The sequence below is a fragment of the Onychomys torridus genome, chromosome 20, assembly GCF_903995425.1.
Source record: "Onychomys torridus chromosome 20, mOncTor1.1, whole genome shotgun sequence".
Lineage (NCBI taxonomy): Eukaryota > Metazoa > Chordata > Mammalia > Rodentia > Cricetidae > Onychomys > Onychomys torridus.
The window spans coordinates 22,997,629-23,016,704 of NC_050462.1; the positions used below are offsets into that span (position 1 = coordinate 22,997,629).

General features: G+C 34.0%; 1 protein-coding gene across 6 annotated transcripts in view; it reads right to left on the reverse strand.

The window, feature by feature from the left end:
• Lrriq1 (leucine rich repeats and IQ motif containing 1) overlaps nucleotides 1-19,076 on the reverse strand; it is a 191,788-nt gene that overhangs the window by 6,506 nt on the left and 166,206 nt on the right. For 5 of the 6 annotated variants that reach the window (XM_036170070.1, XM_036170073.1, XM_036170071.1 and 2 more), the window contains exon 27: nucleotides 10,463-10,583. In XM_036170070.1, coding sequence (XP_036025963.1) covers nucleotides 10,463-10,583 — 121 coding nt within the window. Of the gene's footprint in view, nucleotides 1-8,992; nucleotides 9,320-10,462; nucleotides 10,584-19,076 lie in introns of those variants that run through there. The other variant, XM_036170068.1, reaches the window with a different exon arrangement.

Below are 19,076 nucleotides of genomic sequence, written 5' to 3' on the forward strand. Positions count from 1 at the left end.
GATTTGCTTCAGAAGTAGATTATCAATCTCTTATGTGGCTCCAAGTTACCCAAAACCCTTCTTTCCATTGGAAATTATTTTGCATAACCTTGATTATTGTGGTTTTAAGATTTCTCGATTTCATATTAGATAATTATTGGATTTTTAAACTAATATATTAACCAGGTAATCAAAAGTACATCTTATTATTCAAAGAGTGAGATTTAATAAACAACAAGCAACTTCTATCACTCACAATCTCTTACATATTGTTGTTCTTAATGGAATTTTATAAGTCAGACCATGCATGTCACAAATTTTTATGCTGATTTGGGATAAGTCTATTTATAAAACTCTCCAATCACTTTCAAAAAAAATCTTTTCAGAATTATATTCTGTTTCATATATTAACATTGAAGCATCCACAAGTATCTGTAACTATGAAACTGTGTCTTACATAGGGTAAATAACTAAATGCATATTTTGTATCTTAGCTTGACATATGTATTCACTTGATGCTACCTAGCTCAGGTATAACACTGTATTAACACATTTAATTATCTTCTCTCTTCTTTGCCTCATGTTAACTTTGTCAAAGCAAATTTGTAGCAAAATTATGCATTTTAAGTAATTCCTAAAATGCTTGTGGAATCCTTTAAAATGTGAACTTTTAGAACTTAATTGGATTTTCAAGTTCACTTGCTGTCTTCACTAGCTTCAATTTAAAACATTGCTTTAGTTCACACATTCATTCATCATGTGTGTGTGCTTATGCCTCCTGTGGTAGACACTGTCCTATTACTGTTATTCAATGAAATTACTTGTCTGTTTCTTTCTGTGAACCAAGTAATATCAGGAGCTGTTATACTGTGGTGGTTTCCCATGTGACTCTACTCTCCAAATTTCATCTTTAGTGTCCTCATATGGAACTTGTATAAAACGAATACTTATTTCCACATTCTCAGATAGTGAAGACTTGTGGAGAGGTTTCCCAAAAACTTTTCATGGAAACTTTCATTATCCCTTTTCATGCTTATTAGTTCTTAGCAGAGAGACATTTGGCAACAATAAACATGGCTAGCCTGAGGATTTATTATATTATTGCACTTCAGAATCATTCATTTGACAAATGCATTTCACATTTGACCATACTCATTTATTTTTGTACCACATTAACCAGTGTAAGAAATTGGTTTGAAAGCAACAATAATAATAATAGAAAAGAATAAGAGTAAAATAATTTATTTAAGAAGAAAGTTGTCATGAGAGAAATGAATAAGAACTAAAATATTATAGTTAGAAACATTATGCTTTAATCTATTATCAATAGAGCATGCATGGATTTTGTCCTCAAAAATTTTATTTTTTTTATCTATGAGGAATAAATGCAGCTGACATGTTAAATTATTACTTTCACATAAGGGCAGATGAAGTCTGTCTTTCTTTGGATTGTGTCAATCTATGTTTAAACTAGCTACAGTTTCAGACCTGAAAATGTTACTCTGGGGTTACTAATAACTGTTATATTTAACTGTGCTTATAATCATTGCTCACTATTTCCTTAAACTGTCTCAGATCTTGGATAGTATCAACTGCTTCAAAGATATTAAGGCAATAACAATTTATTCTTTGTCTCTTTTCTTATAATAAGACAACTTTAAATATTATTTTTATCAGAACAGTCTACTAACCATATAAGCATGGCTTTGGTGTGATAACAATTAATTTTAATTTACAGTTTTGGTGAGTGGACTATTCTAAGAGCTGGAATGTCAATGGCAATATATTTGTTCAATTAATTGTCAAGTATTTCAGAGATAAAATATCAAGATTTAACAAGTTTGTATTTTTAAAGTCCCGGCCCAATAACTTTAGACAGAAAACAAAAACAAACAAACAATAACAACAAAAATAGACCTCCTACCTCCTCCCACCCCACACCTTTTAAAACAAGAATAAAGAAGGAGCCTTAGACTAGTAACATGGGTCAGTTGGTGAAAGCAGGTAAAGGTATTTGCTTCCAAGTGTACTGACCTGAGTTCATCCAGACACACATGGTGGAAGGTAAGAATCAACTCTCACAAGTTAACTTTTGATCTCTCCAAGAACACTGTGTACTGCATGTGTGAGTGCATGTGTGTGCACACAAATATAATGAAAATAAGCCTTAAAGTTAAAGGACTTACACTGGCAGAGACCAAAATATAACAGTAAGAGTTCTTTGTGGTGTCACAAAAAGTAGCATTTTTACTATACTTACATTACTATAAAATAAAAAACAGGAATAATGATCTCAGATTTTATTGTACAGAATAGAAGTTTATCTTTTCAGTCAAAAACATTTTTAAAATGTGCTTACACTTATTTATTTATTTCCTATGGGGAACGGGAACATGTGCCTGCAACAGCACTCCCATGGAGGTCTGAGGACAACTTGGTTCTCTCACTCTACCTTGTAGTTGTGAGTCTTATACTCAGGTACTCAGTCCTGGTGGCAGGCGTCTTTACCTATTGAGCCATCTCACCAACAGTGCTCACAAATATTTATAATACCTGAGCTTATGTTTAAATCTGGGGAAAATACTTTTTCTAGGAGGGATTTAATTCAAATGCTTTTCATCGACAGTATGCAAGTCAACTGAACATGTTCTATAATGAAGTTTTACTGTTTTTACAAACTGTGAACATCAATAATTGTTTTAGCAGATTTGTAGGCAGAACATAGTCAGCTGTACTTTTGCCATTTATTAGAAGCACTAATATATATTATTATATATTACATATATTACATATTATTATATATAATTTTATTGTTATATATAATATTACATATATATTTGATATTAAGGTTGAATTTACTATTAAAATAACATTTTATTATCAATCTGCTAAAAGAATATTTCATGTTTTTCCATATGCTTTTATTATCCATTTGCTCTTCAGTTTGTCAATTCAAATTCCCTCATGCTGTTGCTATAAACATCGTAGTAAAGGAATAGGAGAGAGCAGGAATCTACCATCTCAAGCTGTTACTTGAAGCTCCCATTATCACAACTCTGCAAAATATAGATCACCCAGTTGCAAATTGGAAAACATAGGCAATGTGGTAAGGTATTGATTGCTCAAAGTACAATGATAGTCACAGAATCAAAATTTAGCTTTATATGACTGGAGTTGTCTTTCTTTTTCCTTCCTCCCTCCCTCCCTTCCTTCCTTCCTTCCTTCCTTCCTTCCTTCCTTCCTTCCTTCCTTCTTCCTTCCTTCCTTTTTTCTCTGTTTTTGTTTTTTGTTCTTTCCAAGGCAAGGTTTCTCTGTGTAGCCCTGGCTGTCTTGGAGTTTGCTCTATAGACAAGCCTGGCTTTAAACTCAGAGAGCCACCTGCCTCTCCTCCCCGAGTGCTGGGATTAAAGGTATCTGCTACTGCTGCCCAGCTGACTAGAGTTTGTCTTAAAAAAGACATCATGCATTATATTCACTAATAAAGCATGGCTTTAATTACAGAGAGAATACTCATAAAAGTATAATTGTGAGGCACATATCTGCTTGTAAAAGCATGAAAGGGAAGGATCATTCCATATCTTAAAAAAAGGCATATAAAACTAAAAATGAAGAAAAGTTATCAGTGTGAGCACAGTAAAACATTCATCTATGTATCTATATATGTATGTGTACATGCATGCATGCATCTATCTACCTACCTACCCTACCTACCTATCTACCTACCTACCTATCATCTATCATCTACCTATCTTATACCTTCAACATAATTTTTAAAATTTGAAATCATTTCATTAAATGATATTTTTAGACTTCTGTATTTTTATGTTTATTGCACTGACTTCCCATTTACTGCTCAGAGTCTTGAAAGATTTATACTACCAAAACTTTTAATGTTGTTCAATGAATCCTAAGATATATTTGTGGTTATGGCCATCAAGCATAAACATATACTTAAATAACATTAAGAATAGTGTCTCAGCCGGGCAATGGTGGCACACACCTTTAATCCCAGCACTTGGGAGGCAGAGGCAGGAGGATTTTTGTGAGTTCGAGGCCAGCCTGGGCTACCAAGTGAGTTTCAGGAAAGGCGCAAAGTTATACAGAGAAAACCCTGCCTTGAAAAACAAACAAACAAACAAACAAACAAACAAACAAACAAAAAGAATAATGTCTCCCAGGAACCTAGTAAAAATAAGAGATTCCTTCATGACATAATCTTTAAAATAATATCTGAAGAAATTAGTCTAGAATTATGTAACTTCATGGGTTTTCTTTTTTAATTATTTCCTTCATTAATTTCTTTATATTTACTTTTTATAAGTTCCAAACATAAGTAAAATTCTAATCATTTAGGGGACAACCATAAGAATATCAATTTATTCTTTTAAAAATATAGTTTCAGTCAATATGAAAATATGCAAGCTGCACATGATTAAATATAATTAAAATATGTCTGGACATCGAAAAATAACAGTTAATTAACCTAAGTATAAGAAGATTATAATATTTAGTAAAGAAATAATTATTTATAAATGTAAGTTATAGAATGTAAGGGACCTATAGAAAATAAAATAACTGTCGATACAGTCAAATGCTAGTTGGAGATCTTGAAACTTTGATAGTAGCATATATTTAAAGGATATATATATATATATATATATATATATATATATATATATATATATATATATATATATATATAAAGATATGTTAGGAACAGGCAAATAAGATTTGAAAATAAGATGACAAAATGGGCAAGTAAGTCCACCAAAGAAACCATAGTATTTGAAACGTTTACAAATCAACTTACAGCTAAACGTTAGTCATGGAACAAGAATTAGAAGGTGAAGTTCCTTTGCACATACCTTTGTGAGTGGTATCATCTATCTTATCCTATGTAAGTATGTATATATGCATGTATGATGCATATGTGTATGTATCATCTATTATACATCTATCTATCTGTTACTGATCTACTGACATTTTAAAATGTAAACTTACACATTTAGCTAATTAATTAACCAGGAATATGAAATAAAATATCATGTAACTGTGGTTTTAACAGCAAGATGAGGTGTGTTATTATTTTGGCTGGTGGGATACAATAAAGTATGACCTGCTGTACATTCTCTGCATTCAAAATTGTTTTAGGTGACTTTTAAACAGGTGCTATTCTATAATGGCAGTCATATTTAGGTGTCAAGGTTCCTTCTAAGTTTGAAGGAACCAGGTGACCCCTATACCAGTAGTCCATTCAGAATACTTTTAGTGGTAATTACTACATCTACTCAGATGATATCTTATGAAAATTAGACATTGAGGATTATTGCTCAGAGAGAATGACCGCTATGCTTGGTGGACTCTTTTGAAAAACACTCAACCTCACCTCATTGAGCATCCTCACTGTTGAAGAGCCACCCGAAAGCTACGTGTGTCAATTCTTGAACTATAAAGAATAGAACACTTGGGAACATTACCACATCTTTGCATCAGATGAGATTCATTATCAATGCTTTCAGAGAGAAAAAAAGGTATTTCACACAACAAATAATGCTATTTTGAAATTCCTTTGAGATTTTCTTAGTTTTGAAAGCAAATTGGAGCTCTAGTCTATATTTCAAAATCATAGTCTCTACTGTGGTAGATATATATGATCATAAGGCCTAATATTTTTAAAATATCACAATTTAGGTATTTAATTTAATGTGAAATTATACTTATAACACATAATATTCACTGATTTATACTTGATGATCAATACATCTTTGTTTAGTGATATAGCTTTTTTCAATTTCATTTTTAAAGTACTATGAATAAAATATTAATGTTTAATACAGTCCAAACTGTGGTCTTTTGTAAAGGGAAACCTGTGCCTAATTTACTCTTTATACAAATGTTCTTTATATATACTATTATAATGAAAAATTTTATTCTATTCAGAAAGTAATAATTTAACACATGAATTTATGAACTTATGTTTATTATCAAGTTATTACCAGTTACCAACAAATGCATCCTCACAATATGATTTGTAATAAGGATGTTTCTCAAAGCATTTCTCTTTTAAAATGAAATCCATGCTCAGCTTACTCATGGAAAGGTTTTTAGAGAGGCATTGCAGGACAATGAGGCTTTGGAGTTCCTGACCAGAGTGTAGGGTGTGCCCTGTGATAAACTTCCCTGAGTTATGAGTTACAGGACCAAATCAGGAGCCCGAATCCATAGCAAATATTTCTATAGAACAAAAACTCCATGATGGATAGACAGTGTGATCTTGCCCTGAACTCTTCCTTGTGTGATATACTGAACACCAAAGTGAACTCTACATTCCCTTTTGAATGGACAATTAATAGACTGACTTCAATATAAGTTGGAACTATGGAAATTTGTGTCTCATGATAGGGTTATTTGAAAAACCCACCTGGAATGAAATCCTTCATATACTGACAGACTGTCCTCATGAATGCTTATAAAGGTAAGGATTTGAGCATGGCAGATAACTCTTAGACACTAGTTGTTGAATTTCTATCAAACCTTTTAGCTTCCTTAATCACCATACCCTGCCTCCAGTGGAAGAAGAAAATGTCATATACTCTCTTTCCTACCTATTTCCCAAATGCCACTCAGTACAAATGAAGCATACTGCTTATGAGAGGCATTCTGCTCTCAACACTACATTAATTGAATCACTTCTGAACAATACATACTTCCATATTCAACAAAAGGGTTAACATGTCATGAGAAGTTTCTATGTATCCAAATGAGGACATGACTTGGGGTTTATTATTCACTATTACTGAGCCATTGTGGATATCCAATTTTTTGCTAATTGTAAAAATGAAAGCTATCAAGAAAGCACAGTGGTGATCAGAAGTTGCCATGTTAAGTATGAAGAGAGAGTAAGCATTCAATAAATGGCTGGAAATTTTTATGTTCTACTGTTTATCAACTAAGTTATGAATTGGAGGATTCAAGTAGCTGCTTTCTCTTTTCTGTGGGGATGGAATCTAATTTGCTAAATTCTTCAATTTTATTTATATTAGCTGTCAAAGAAAAATTATCATGAAGTATAAAGATAAAAAAGTAATTGTTTTCTTTTGTTTCTTTTTAAAGAGGGTTTCTCTGTGTAACCTTGACTTTCCTCACATTCACTCTGTAGACCAGGCTGGCCTCCAACTCACAGAGATCTGCCTGCCTCTGCCTCCCCAGTGCTGCGATTAAAACCGTGCGCCACCACCCCCAGCAATAAAAGTAATTTTCAAAGCTATAAGTTGCTTTTACAGTAAAGTTGTTATTGTGATGCATAGTAGGTAATAGGTATTAAATGAGAAAAAGATAAAGCCAAAATAATTAATAAAATATTTTGCATAAACGTTATTTAAATAAGAAACTCACTTGACATACAAGTTTTGAATAACAAAGAAACCTCCAATCTTCCTTTGCGAACTTTATAATGGTTCAGAAATCTAGATAGTGATGGTAATCTTGGCTTCTTTTAATGAAAAGTAAAGACGGAAAGAAAAGGGACAAAAGATAAGAAATTCTCTGTGCCAAGGTACAATTGCTTGTGACAGCTGGCATAGTTAAAAAACACACAAAATAAAGGCAGTTCTGCTGTTGGTTCATTTTACAGTTATGCAATAAGACACAACAAAGGAAGAAAACAGCAGAGCCTTTTGTTTAAGACTTTACAATATGCTAAGTAATATGTTATCCGATTTACACATTTTACTGATTTATTCCTAACACCCTGTGAAAGAAACATTCTTGCCCCATTTTACAGATACTAAACTTATCCTTAGAAGTTAATTTTTCCACAGTCGTATGACTAGTCTCTGATAGTAGGACCTGAGATGTTAAGCCAGAATTTATCGAATTATGAGGGATACATGTTACACTATTATGGAAACAGTGGAGGATAGTATGTAGAGGAGCCCAAAGGCTCCCAGATCCTAGGGCATTTCACAGCTGTGGCTCATAAACTACTCTCTAGATTTGGCTTTCAAAGTAAAAGGAAATGCTTTAGCTTTAACAGGGTGACAAGTTTTGAGAGGGAGAGAAAGCTCAAGGAAAAAGAACTTTCAAAGCTATAAGCAGTTGGCCCAAGGCCATGAAAGCACAGTGTGTAAAATCTTTGAAGGTTAAAGGATCTCTATAGACTAAAAGGCTAAACCAATTATTTTTGGTCAAGTTACTAAGAGGAAAGTCCTTATACATGAAGAACCAATTAGCCTATTTACCTCTGCACTTGAGATCTCAGCTGCCATACCTAGGTTGTGATTATAAAAACACTCATCACTTATTTTGACCTGATTTTATTCTAAATGCATTCTATTTGACTCTAACAGCAATTCTACAGAAAAGTAGTACTGTAGTCTAATTTGGAGGGAATAGGTTATGGTTGACGTCAGCACTCACAGTGTTTACAATGATAGTGTACAGATGTAGCAGTAGATGAATAATTACAATGACTAAGTGTTTTACTCAATCATTTGGATATTTAATGTAATCCTTTTCTAAATTGACTTATCTTACAATTTCACTTGCTAAGCTTATTTAAAGACTGTTAGTGTTTTCAATACAGTCATCTATCATCAACTAAATTGGAATTTCATTCTGTGGGAATAGTATTATTTTATTGTGTTACAGGTTGTATTAGGTGGAGGAGGGAGTCTGCAGGCATTGGGAAGGATGAAAGGAAGTAGGGGTACTCAGGTGTGTTAACAACACATTTATACCACCTCACTAAAAATTATAAATAATACAAAGGTAAGTATAAGAATAATCTAAATAAAAGAAAGGAATTCATAAGTTTTATTTAATGATCTTATATATTCCATAACATGGTTCAATGTCATGCATATGAAACACAAAGCTGTGTGTTACAGCATAGTTGCTGATTTATTGAGCCATTTAAGTTTTAACTATCTGATGGCATATGATGAACAAAGTTTCTTGTTAGTGTTCTTTCCTTCTTTCTTTTTCTTTTTCTTTTTTCAGTTCTGGGGATCAGACTTAGGCTGTGCTTGCCAAGCAAGCTCTCTACCAATAAACTAAACACCAGTCCTGAAGACAAGTTTTGATACGCTGTACAGTGAGAAAACAGTATTGTGCTTTTTGTATTTTATTGTAGATTGTTCATTTTTTACCTATAGTGATTGAAATTGATATCCAAGGCATAATATGGGTTGCATTATTCATATATATGTATGCCACAGCTGAAATTGATGTAACCAGCATATTCTAGCAAGAACCCAGAAATTTATATAAGATAAGTAATTTTCTTTATATCTGTAAACATAAAATATTGATGAATCCATACAGAGAAAATAACAGGATTCTGTAAAGTAATAAAAATACAAGAATTGTAAAATCTTGTACTCCTGGGAATATGTGCAAATTAGATATATTGAAGTAATTATTATAAAAGTAAACCAACATTTATCATAGTTAAGTTACATGCATAAAGGGATTTAAATTCTTATAATCTACTGACCCAAGTCCCTGGACAAAAACTAATGGCTCCAGGAGCATTTTCACATTTGATTTTATCTGAAAAGTGCTAATTGTATTATTGATTTTTTTTTACATTCAATGGAATATTAATTTTGTATAAATATAAGATCAAAGAGTATTGAAGCTTTCAAAATAAATAAGGATGATGCTATATGAACTTATGTGTGGACTTGAATTTCACTTGTGTTTGGAAAATTAAAAATAAAATATGAATTGAAGCAATTTTTACATATTACAGGTCATTTCAAATGGTCTAGGAAACAAATTAAATGAAAACTTAGAAAAACAGGGTTTATTAATACAAAATGCCGCAAGATGCAGATATTTTTTCATGTTTACTTTTTTGAGAGTTTAAACCTGCTATATATTTTTGTTCAAATAATTTTTTGTATCTGTAAAGCAGGCTGTTCCATCCCTAAATTAAAATTGAGAGATAATAAACATATTAGGTAGGCATGACTATGAAGTCACCTGTGACAAACATAATCAGAATGATATCTTTCAAATTAAGGTACTTTTAAAAATCATGTTCATTTAATACTTTATCGTGTAAAGTTCTGCTACATTTGAAAATGTTTTCTTTAAGACACAGCTTTCTTTAAACCATTTAATAATGACAAAGGCCTAAATGCTCTGGTTTAATATACAAATTCAAGTTTTAAAGGTTATCCTTAGCATCTTTAGAAAAAAAGATCAAAGCATCCAACATGATCAAGAGAGTGGATGAGTGAGGAGCCTTGATTTACATAATCTAATTAAAGAAGTACTGATGCTGTGAGTTTTGGAAATCATTTAATTTGGTCCATATCAAAGAAGACATGTAAAGGAAGAAGAGAGGGCAAAGGTACATTTGTGGGTAGCACTGGTGGCACCCTAGCTCCTATCTGTGAAAGAATGCATGCTGGCATTAGCTTTGGTCAATTCATCTGTGATTTCTAAATCAATTCTGAAGGAAACCATAGCTTACTTGAGGATCCCGATGAGTCTCTGCGTGCCTGGCTTTTTTTTTCTCTGTGCACAGACAAAGCACTTCCACTGGTCATGGAAGAAAGGTCTAAATCCGTGTCTTCTCTGCTTACAAGTCTTGCCTGGAAGCAACGGGAGAGAATGTATACAATCATGAAACAAAATATGGCGTTTTCTGAATGCATCTCACATTACCCCAAATAAACAAACAGACTCTGTCAAACAACCTTCTTCAAATGATACCACAATCCTTTATTGCTGCCCAGCCAGAACAAATGCTCTATGTCAAAGCATTTTTTGCAAATAAGAGCCGATTTTCAAATTGAGGTTCGCTATTTGAGTCTGTACAACAAAAGAAAACATTTTAGTACAGTAATTTTCATGAAAATCAATCTTCGAAGCAGTGGGTGAAACCATAAACAGCTTAACCTCACTTACTGACCAAGTATTTTACTTAATACTTAATTAAACGTTAGAGATGTCATATTATATTACTTTTACAGTATTTGTATTTATACCGGGTATAGCATTATTTTCTATCAACAATCCTTGACATGAATTTTCCATATTTGTGTACCACTGCATCACAGACTATATCTACTCTTCTATTATAACCATTGTCAGTGTAAAATATTGCACTTTAAATGGTCTAATGTTGAGGTAATGTTTTATATATATAGTAATTTCAAGGCATATTTTATGCACCCAATGGATTATTCAGTCATTTGAAATTACAATTGTGCTTTTATTACTATCTTATACTGATAGTCAGCATCAAAAGAATTGCTTGTTACCTTATAGGATATTCTCCTACAGAATGTCTTGTATCATTAGGAATTTATCAAGACTAAGATGTGAAGTGGGGAATGTGCTGTTATAAAAAACAAAACAGCCTCTAAGTGGATGGGATCTACCCCCAAACCACTGCATAATTGGATTCCTATGAGAGAGTATTGTCCTAAATGTTTGATGGGAAGAACATTTAAACTCGGTGAAATAAAGACCAGAAACCATGACTGTGGTTAAAAGCTATCTCTGTGTAATGAGTTACACAGACTCAAGGCATTGGTATCTAAATGAGCCTCTTTACATTTAGATTCCACCTCCTCCCCTCCCTGTTCTTCCATCTCTACTTCCCTCCCCCTCCTCTCCACCCTTACATTTCTCCATCTTCTTCTGTCTCCCTTTCCTCCTCCTTTATCCCTCTTTATCCCTCCTATCGCTCCCCATTCTTCTTTGAACTCCACTCCCTTCCTAGCTGCCCTGGAACTCTGTAGTGATAAAATTACAAGCACACACCAAATCTGGTTTGCCATTTTCATTTCCTTTCTTTTCCCATTTTCTCATTCTCACTCACAAATGAATGAAAATATTTGTGTGTTTTTTCTCAAATAAACATAATTTTAAAGTTACAAAATTTTAAAGTTACAAAATTTTTGCATATTTATGTTGTATAACATATTTTAAATTTGTATACACTATGGAATAGTCCCCAAAAGCTATTGACATATGAATTAATGAGCAAACTTTTCAAGCCTTCCATAAACAAACCTTTGGGCCATATCTGAAATTCAAACTATGAAACAGAAAATCAAATTTTAAAGTGCAATTTAACAGGAACATATGACTTCACATAAGTGTCATCTAACATCTTAAATTTAAATTTGTAAACATTTTTGTTTTACTTCATGGGAAAACAAAATGGTGGGATCCTGGAAGCCTTCTACAGAAAACTAGAATTTCACACATAGGCTCAAACCATGACTGACAGTGAATCTGGTATACCTCATAGTTATTAATGTTTAAATTCTATATCTGACACATTGGCTTTAGCACTAGTCTATCAGCTAACAGAAAAACTGTAAAAGAAAAGTATGTCTTTTCTGCTGCATGCTTGTTATCATTGGGATATGAAGTAGCTACCGGAAAGGTTTATATTCTGAAGGTTTGGTCTGAGCTGGTAGATCCAATCTGCAGTGATTGGATCAAGAGACCTCACAGAATTTTTAGAATAATCTATTGAGAGTCTGAAAATCTGTTCCCTTAATTGGGAGATGATGCAAAAATTGGAGGTAGGGCCGGGTTAAAAGAAGTATGTCACTTTATCTTATCCTGGACTCCTTCCTGTGTCTCTCTCTATCTCTCATCTGCTATTACCATAGTTCAGAAACACAGACTCTAGTGACTATGGACTTAAGCGTCTGTAACAGCGAGGCAAAAGAATCTTTCTTTCATGAAGTTCTCCCCCACCCTGTAGTGACTGAAAAGCAGACTGAACACGGCAAAAAAATATATATATATATATATATATATATATATATATATATATATATATATATATATAAATATATATATAAAGTATTTTCTTTGACTCCACAGGCTCCAGGACTGTGGTGACTACTGAGGGTGACCAGTCATATATGTCAAATGATGCAGTGTTTACATGTAATGTAGAGAATCCATTGCTATAGCTTAAATCATCTATACATTACTACTAACAACTAACACAATATAAACTCCATGTGAGTAGATGTTCTGGTGCATGTTAAATGATAGAATAAGCTTATTCAATTCAGATAAGAATATTCTAAATGGAGTTCAATATCAATTATTTACTGAAGAGTAACTTTGAAAGTAATTTTTTAAAGTTTTGTTTTCTGGACACTTCCTTGTGTAGTCCACCTGTGCAGTTCTGAAGCCCACCTGCATCTCACCAAAAGGATGTGAATTTGAAATCGAACTATATAAATATTTAGAGTCAGATCTACCTACAACTGCCACAACTTAATCAACAATAAAGTTTTACATTATTTAGTAAGGAACAGGGACAATTGTCTAATCAATATGATGTTAAGAAATATTTACATGCATTGTACTTTTTAAGTGAAGGCGTAATAATATTATACACGTAATTTTTTATGTATTTTTCAATGTGTATGTTTTGCCTGCATGTATGTCTGTGTATTACTTGCATACTGACATAGGATGAGCCAGAAAAGGGTGTTGGTTCTGCTGGAACTGAAGCTACAGACAGGGTGAGACTCTAGGTGGGTTCTGGGAATTGAACCCAGATCCTCTGCAAGAGAAAACCATGATCTTAAACACTGAGCCATGTTCCTGTCCCTTAGTATCATACTTCAAAAACAAATATATGTCTGCTTATTACCTGGATTTAACAATGTGTTTCACACTCAATATTAGTCTCTAAGGTTATAATGGAAGTGAAAATTCATACTGTCTAACATCATAACCATTGTAATACTGGTGTAAAAAAAAACTGCCCACACAGCCAATCACATAAAACCATAGCAATATAATTTTGTACAGTACATAATAATTGACAGTGATAACAAAAGACTTTAGATCTATTGGCTAATATAATTTTTATCACTGTTTCAGAGTATAGTTCCATTTGTAAAAATAAAGGTTGACTATATGCATAAGCAGTATGTACTACACAAGAACAGTTTAGTACATATTTAATATACTATATCTGTAACTTAGAAGAAGAGGTCATATCAAGAGAAGGATCTATGCTATCTAGGTTTGAGTAAGTGGAGTATATGAGGTTCATACAACAAAATCAATCAAAGTGATGATATTCTTCTCACTGAGTGTCCTTGTCTAGTTGTTTACTATTTTCTCAACTAATACGAATTTCAACAATTTCCTCTAAATTGTTTTTTTCACTGTATATTGTATCTGTAAGATCTACACTTATCCTACTCCTTTTAAGTGTTTCAATAATCTGCAGATTTGGCAAAATCATCATATATACTTCAAATGTCCCATCAATTTTACTTAAAAAATGTCACTTTCACTTATGCAGAGCTGAATTAGGAAGATGCTTTTTTTCATAGCAGGTGATTATCATTGCACAGATTCCTTTTCTTATTAATAATGCAGAATTAGTAAGGAGCCATTTTAGATGGCAGTGGGTAAGTTACTTTACATGTTTTAGGTAGCTCTCTATATAATTTACATGTAGTGAAATACATAGATCTTAAATAAAATTCATTGTTCAAGACTCATGTTTTTAAAGTTTTCCATTAGAACTTGCAAGGAAGTTGCACAAAACAATACCAAACATTTCCTTGGTAACCTACACCTAGCTTGCCCATTAATTTGTTTATGACAAAAAAAGACTTACCTTTGCTTCTTATGAGCTACCAAACTGGCACGTGAGATGCAAGACTCCTAGCTACAGGCCCTGTTATGTCTTGAGTAGATCTTACATGTAACATTTGTTTTGGTTGTAGTTCTATTACTCTTCATTATATGTTTATATTATTATAAACTTCCATTGCAATCAAGTGAGAAAACTTTCATTATTCCAAAGAATACCCTTTACTCTCAGTCACCCTCAGGCTAACGAGCAACTGCTCATATGGTCTCTTTTCAGCACTATGATGTTCAGAATGTTATATGAGTGAGAGTGTACAGAATTATACTATACCACAGTCTGAGGTAAACTCTTTAACAGGGCATTCATGTTAATGTTTCCGTGCTTGTTGTCATGCAATCACTTGATTTTTTACTTTATAATTTAATTTAATTTTACATATCAGCCATGGGTTCCCCTGTCCTCCCCCTCCATCCCCCCCTTCTCTCCAGCCTACACCCCGTTCCCATCTCCTCCAGGGCAAAGACTCCCCTGGGGATTCAGATCAACCTGGTGGATTCAGTACAGGCAGGTCCAGTCCCCTCCTACCAGGCTGAGCAAAGTGTCCCTGTGTAAGACCAAGGTTCCAAACAGCCAGCTCATGCACTAAGGCCAGGTCCTGGTCCCACTCCCTGGGTGCCTCCCAAACAGTTCAAGCTATTCAGTTGTCTCACTTATCCAGAGGGCCTGATCCAGTTGGGGGCTCCACAGCTTTTGGTTCATAATTCATGTGTTTCCATTTGTTTGGCTATTTGTTCCTGTGCTTTTCCAATCTTGGTCTCAACAATTCTCTCTTATACAATCCCTCCTCTTTTTCACCAATTAGACTTCTGGAGCTCCACCTGGGGCCTGGCTGAGGATCTCTGCATCCACTTCCATCAGTTATTGGATGAGAGTTCCAGCTCGACTGGTAGGGTGTTTGGCCATCTGATCACCAGACTAGGTTAGATTAGGCTTTCTCTCGACCATTGCCAGCAGTCTACAGAGGATGTATCATTGTGGATTTCAGGGGACTTCTCCAGCACTCTGCCTATTCCTGTTCTCATGTGGTCTTCATTTATCATGGTCTGTTATTCCTTGTTCTCCCTTTCTGTTCTTGATCCAGCTGGGATCTCCTGCTCCCCTAAGCTCCCTTACCCTTGAACCTTGCCCTTCATTACTCCCACTGTCTTCCAGGTTGTTCATGTAGATCTCATCCATTTATCTGTCATTGTGCATTTCCTGGGTCTTTCCTAGGGTCCCGTTTTCTCAGTAGCCTCCCTGGAGTTGTGTAGCAGTCTAGTCATCTTTGTTTTACATCTAGTATCCTTTTATGAGTGAGTATATACCATGTCTGTCTTTCTGAGTCTGGGTTACCTCACTCAGGATGATTTTTTCTAGATCCATCCATTTGCCTGCAAACCTCATGATGTCCTTGTTTTTCTCTGCTGAGTAGTACTCCATTGTGTATGTGTACCATATTTTCTTTATCCATTCTTCAGTTGAAGGGCATCTAGGTTGTTTCTAGGTTCTGGCTATTACAAACAATGCTGATATGAACATAGCTGAGCAAATACCCTGTGGTATGATTGAGCATTCCTTGGGTATATGCCCAAGAGTGGTATAGCTTTGAGATACCACCACCTTACACCTGTCAGAATGGCTAAGATCAAAAACACAGAAGACAGCTTATGCTGGAGAGGATGTGGAGCAAAGGGAACTCTCCTCCACTGCTGGTGGGAATGCAAGCCTGTACAGCCACTTTGGAAATCAATATGGTGCTTCCTTAGAAAATTGGGAATCCATCTCCCCAATGACCTATATGACATTATTATATTGTTTGATACATTTCCATGTAAATATATAAATACAGGCTGCTGAGTTTGTTAATGTTGCATGTGTGTATTTGACTTCAGGGCTGATCAGTTATTATTGGATAATCAGTTAGTGGGATCAACGCTGGGAAAGATTGATCCTCCCTCTAATCATTAGTTGTCTGTATTTGCTTAGGGGTGGGGTTCTGTGAGGTTTCCCTCTTCTCTATCAGCATGACCCACAACATGACCAGCATGCCAAGATACCCTTACAGGTTTAAGAGTGTCATTCACAACGTGGTGGTAACCAAGAGCTGTCTAATTAGACTTAAGGCATATTCAACAGGAGGGAAATCACATCTGGTCCTGGAAACCTAGTGAACTTCTTGGGTCAAGTAAGATCATGGATCATATAGTACTACTATTACATTGCCACATTAGCATAATCCCTATAGTCTAAAACTTATCCTTATACCCACAGATAAGTGTGGTTCTCACACTGAATCAAGACAAACAAAACAAAACCTTCACTTTGCAGCAAACAGACCACTACAGAAAATCACAAGTGATCATAAACCAGTGATTATGGTGTGCTCAGCCCAAATGGATGCCATCTATAATATAACTATTGCACCTAAGCCTCAGGGAAACTCATACACAAACTGGCTTTTTAGATCCCATTCCCTAAGGTACAATGCCTTAGTCAGCCTTGATGCAGGAAGGAGGGGCTAGGTCTGGCCCCAACATGGTAGAACAGCCTGTGTTGACTACCCAAGGGAGGTCTTACTCTCTATGAGGAGGGGGTGAGGGTGGGATGGGGGTGGATGGGGGAGAGTGGGAGAAGAGGAGGGAGGGGGAACAAGGGTTGATATGTAAAAGGAAAGAAAATCTTTTCTTTCCTTTTTTTTTTTTTAGGTTTTTCGAGACAGGGTTTCTCTGTGTAGCTTTGCGCCTTTCCTGGAACTCGCTTTGGAGACCAGGCTGGCCTCAAACTCACAGAGATCTGCCTGCTTCTGCCTCCCAAGTGCTAGGATTAAAGGCGTCCCACCACTGCCCAGCTAAGACAATATTTTTTGATAAAAATTATATATAAGAAAGAAAGATTATAACAGCAGAGGAGCAGGATGTCTTCTCTATGATTGTGTGTCCTAGAAACAACAGATAACTTACACATAAAACCTCAACAGTATGGTTACCTAGTAATTCTGGAACAAAGGGAACTCTCCAGTAGATATGCTAACATGGAAGGGGGTAATTCAATAGACATCATATTCCCAAATTTTAAAATCTGAATATATTTCTAGAATAATGTGAAATATGACTATTCTCTGGAAAACCAAGAATGTGATTCATTTATCAATTTAATTCAATTACCAACATACTTTTCTATATTTCCTCATACATTTTACAATATTATAAAATGATATTTTCTAATTTCTTTCAGTTGTGTAACATGCTTTGGCCTTATTTAGGCAGAGATATTATTTTGTAGCTCCTTTATATGAAGAAATTACTTTGATTATGCTTTAGGCTATAATATTGAAGTTTTATAAAAAGTATGCATAATAATTTTTCTCCATTATTAGTAATTTGTTGCCTTTTAATGTTTTTCCTCCTCTCTTAAAAGTGGCCATTAATGAATTTATGCAAAAATATAGCTAATTACACACATATACATATAATTATGTAGATATGTGGGTATGTATATATAATTATGTATATATATATATATATATATAATATTAACAGTCTGATGTAATAATATTTCTAAGGTAATATGCATGACAGTCTCACAGAGGAATTTTCCTAAAATACTAGAAAATATTTAATGAGTGATAATTTAAAATAGGAACAGAGAATTTTTCCCTTCCTTTCTATCTATCTCTCTATCTCTATCTATCTATCTATCTATCTATCTATCTATCTATCTACCTACCTACCTACACATATCTTATCATACACACAAATTATATATATATATATATATATATATATATATATATGTGTGTGTGTGTGTGTGTGTGTGTGTGTGTATTTAGCAATTATTGCTCAAATTCAGGAAAGTCTTTCAAAATTGTTCAAGAAAACACTATGTAAATGTTCTGACAGCCATAATATTATTTTTTATTACAAGGAAAAATATCTTTGGAAATGAAATTTTCCATGGAGAACAAAATATTAATCCATTTTCTTGGTCAATGTAGAATCGGAGCAAGGAATATTTCTTAGTATTCATGAATAGGTGTTATCCACTTTCATCAACTACAGCAGAACCATATACTCACCAGTCATGATGCCCTCTTTCAAAATATTTGAAACAACACTGAAATTTTTCCTTTTTATGTGATCTACTTTTCTAGATCCCATGTTGGCCACATTCCTCTATTTACAAAGTCTTTCTTCAAGTAGCTTACAGAAGAGTGAATTTAACAAGCATATGCCTTCCATTTTCTAGACTATACTCTTATTACTATGCTTAGAATGTGGCCTTAAAGCTCAAGTAATATTTATCAGAGTATCACTGAACTCCATAAAACTAAGAGGGGTTAAGCTGCTAATCACATGTTACTTTTAATATGGTTTGATTTTCCAATCTTGGAACTCATAGTATAATCTACAAATTCAGCTATTAAAATTTTGAAGAAAATAATCTGATTAAG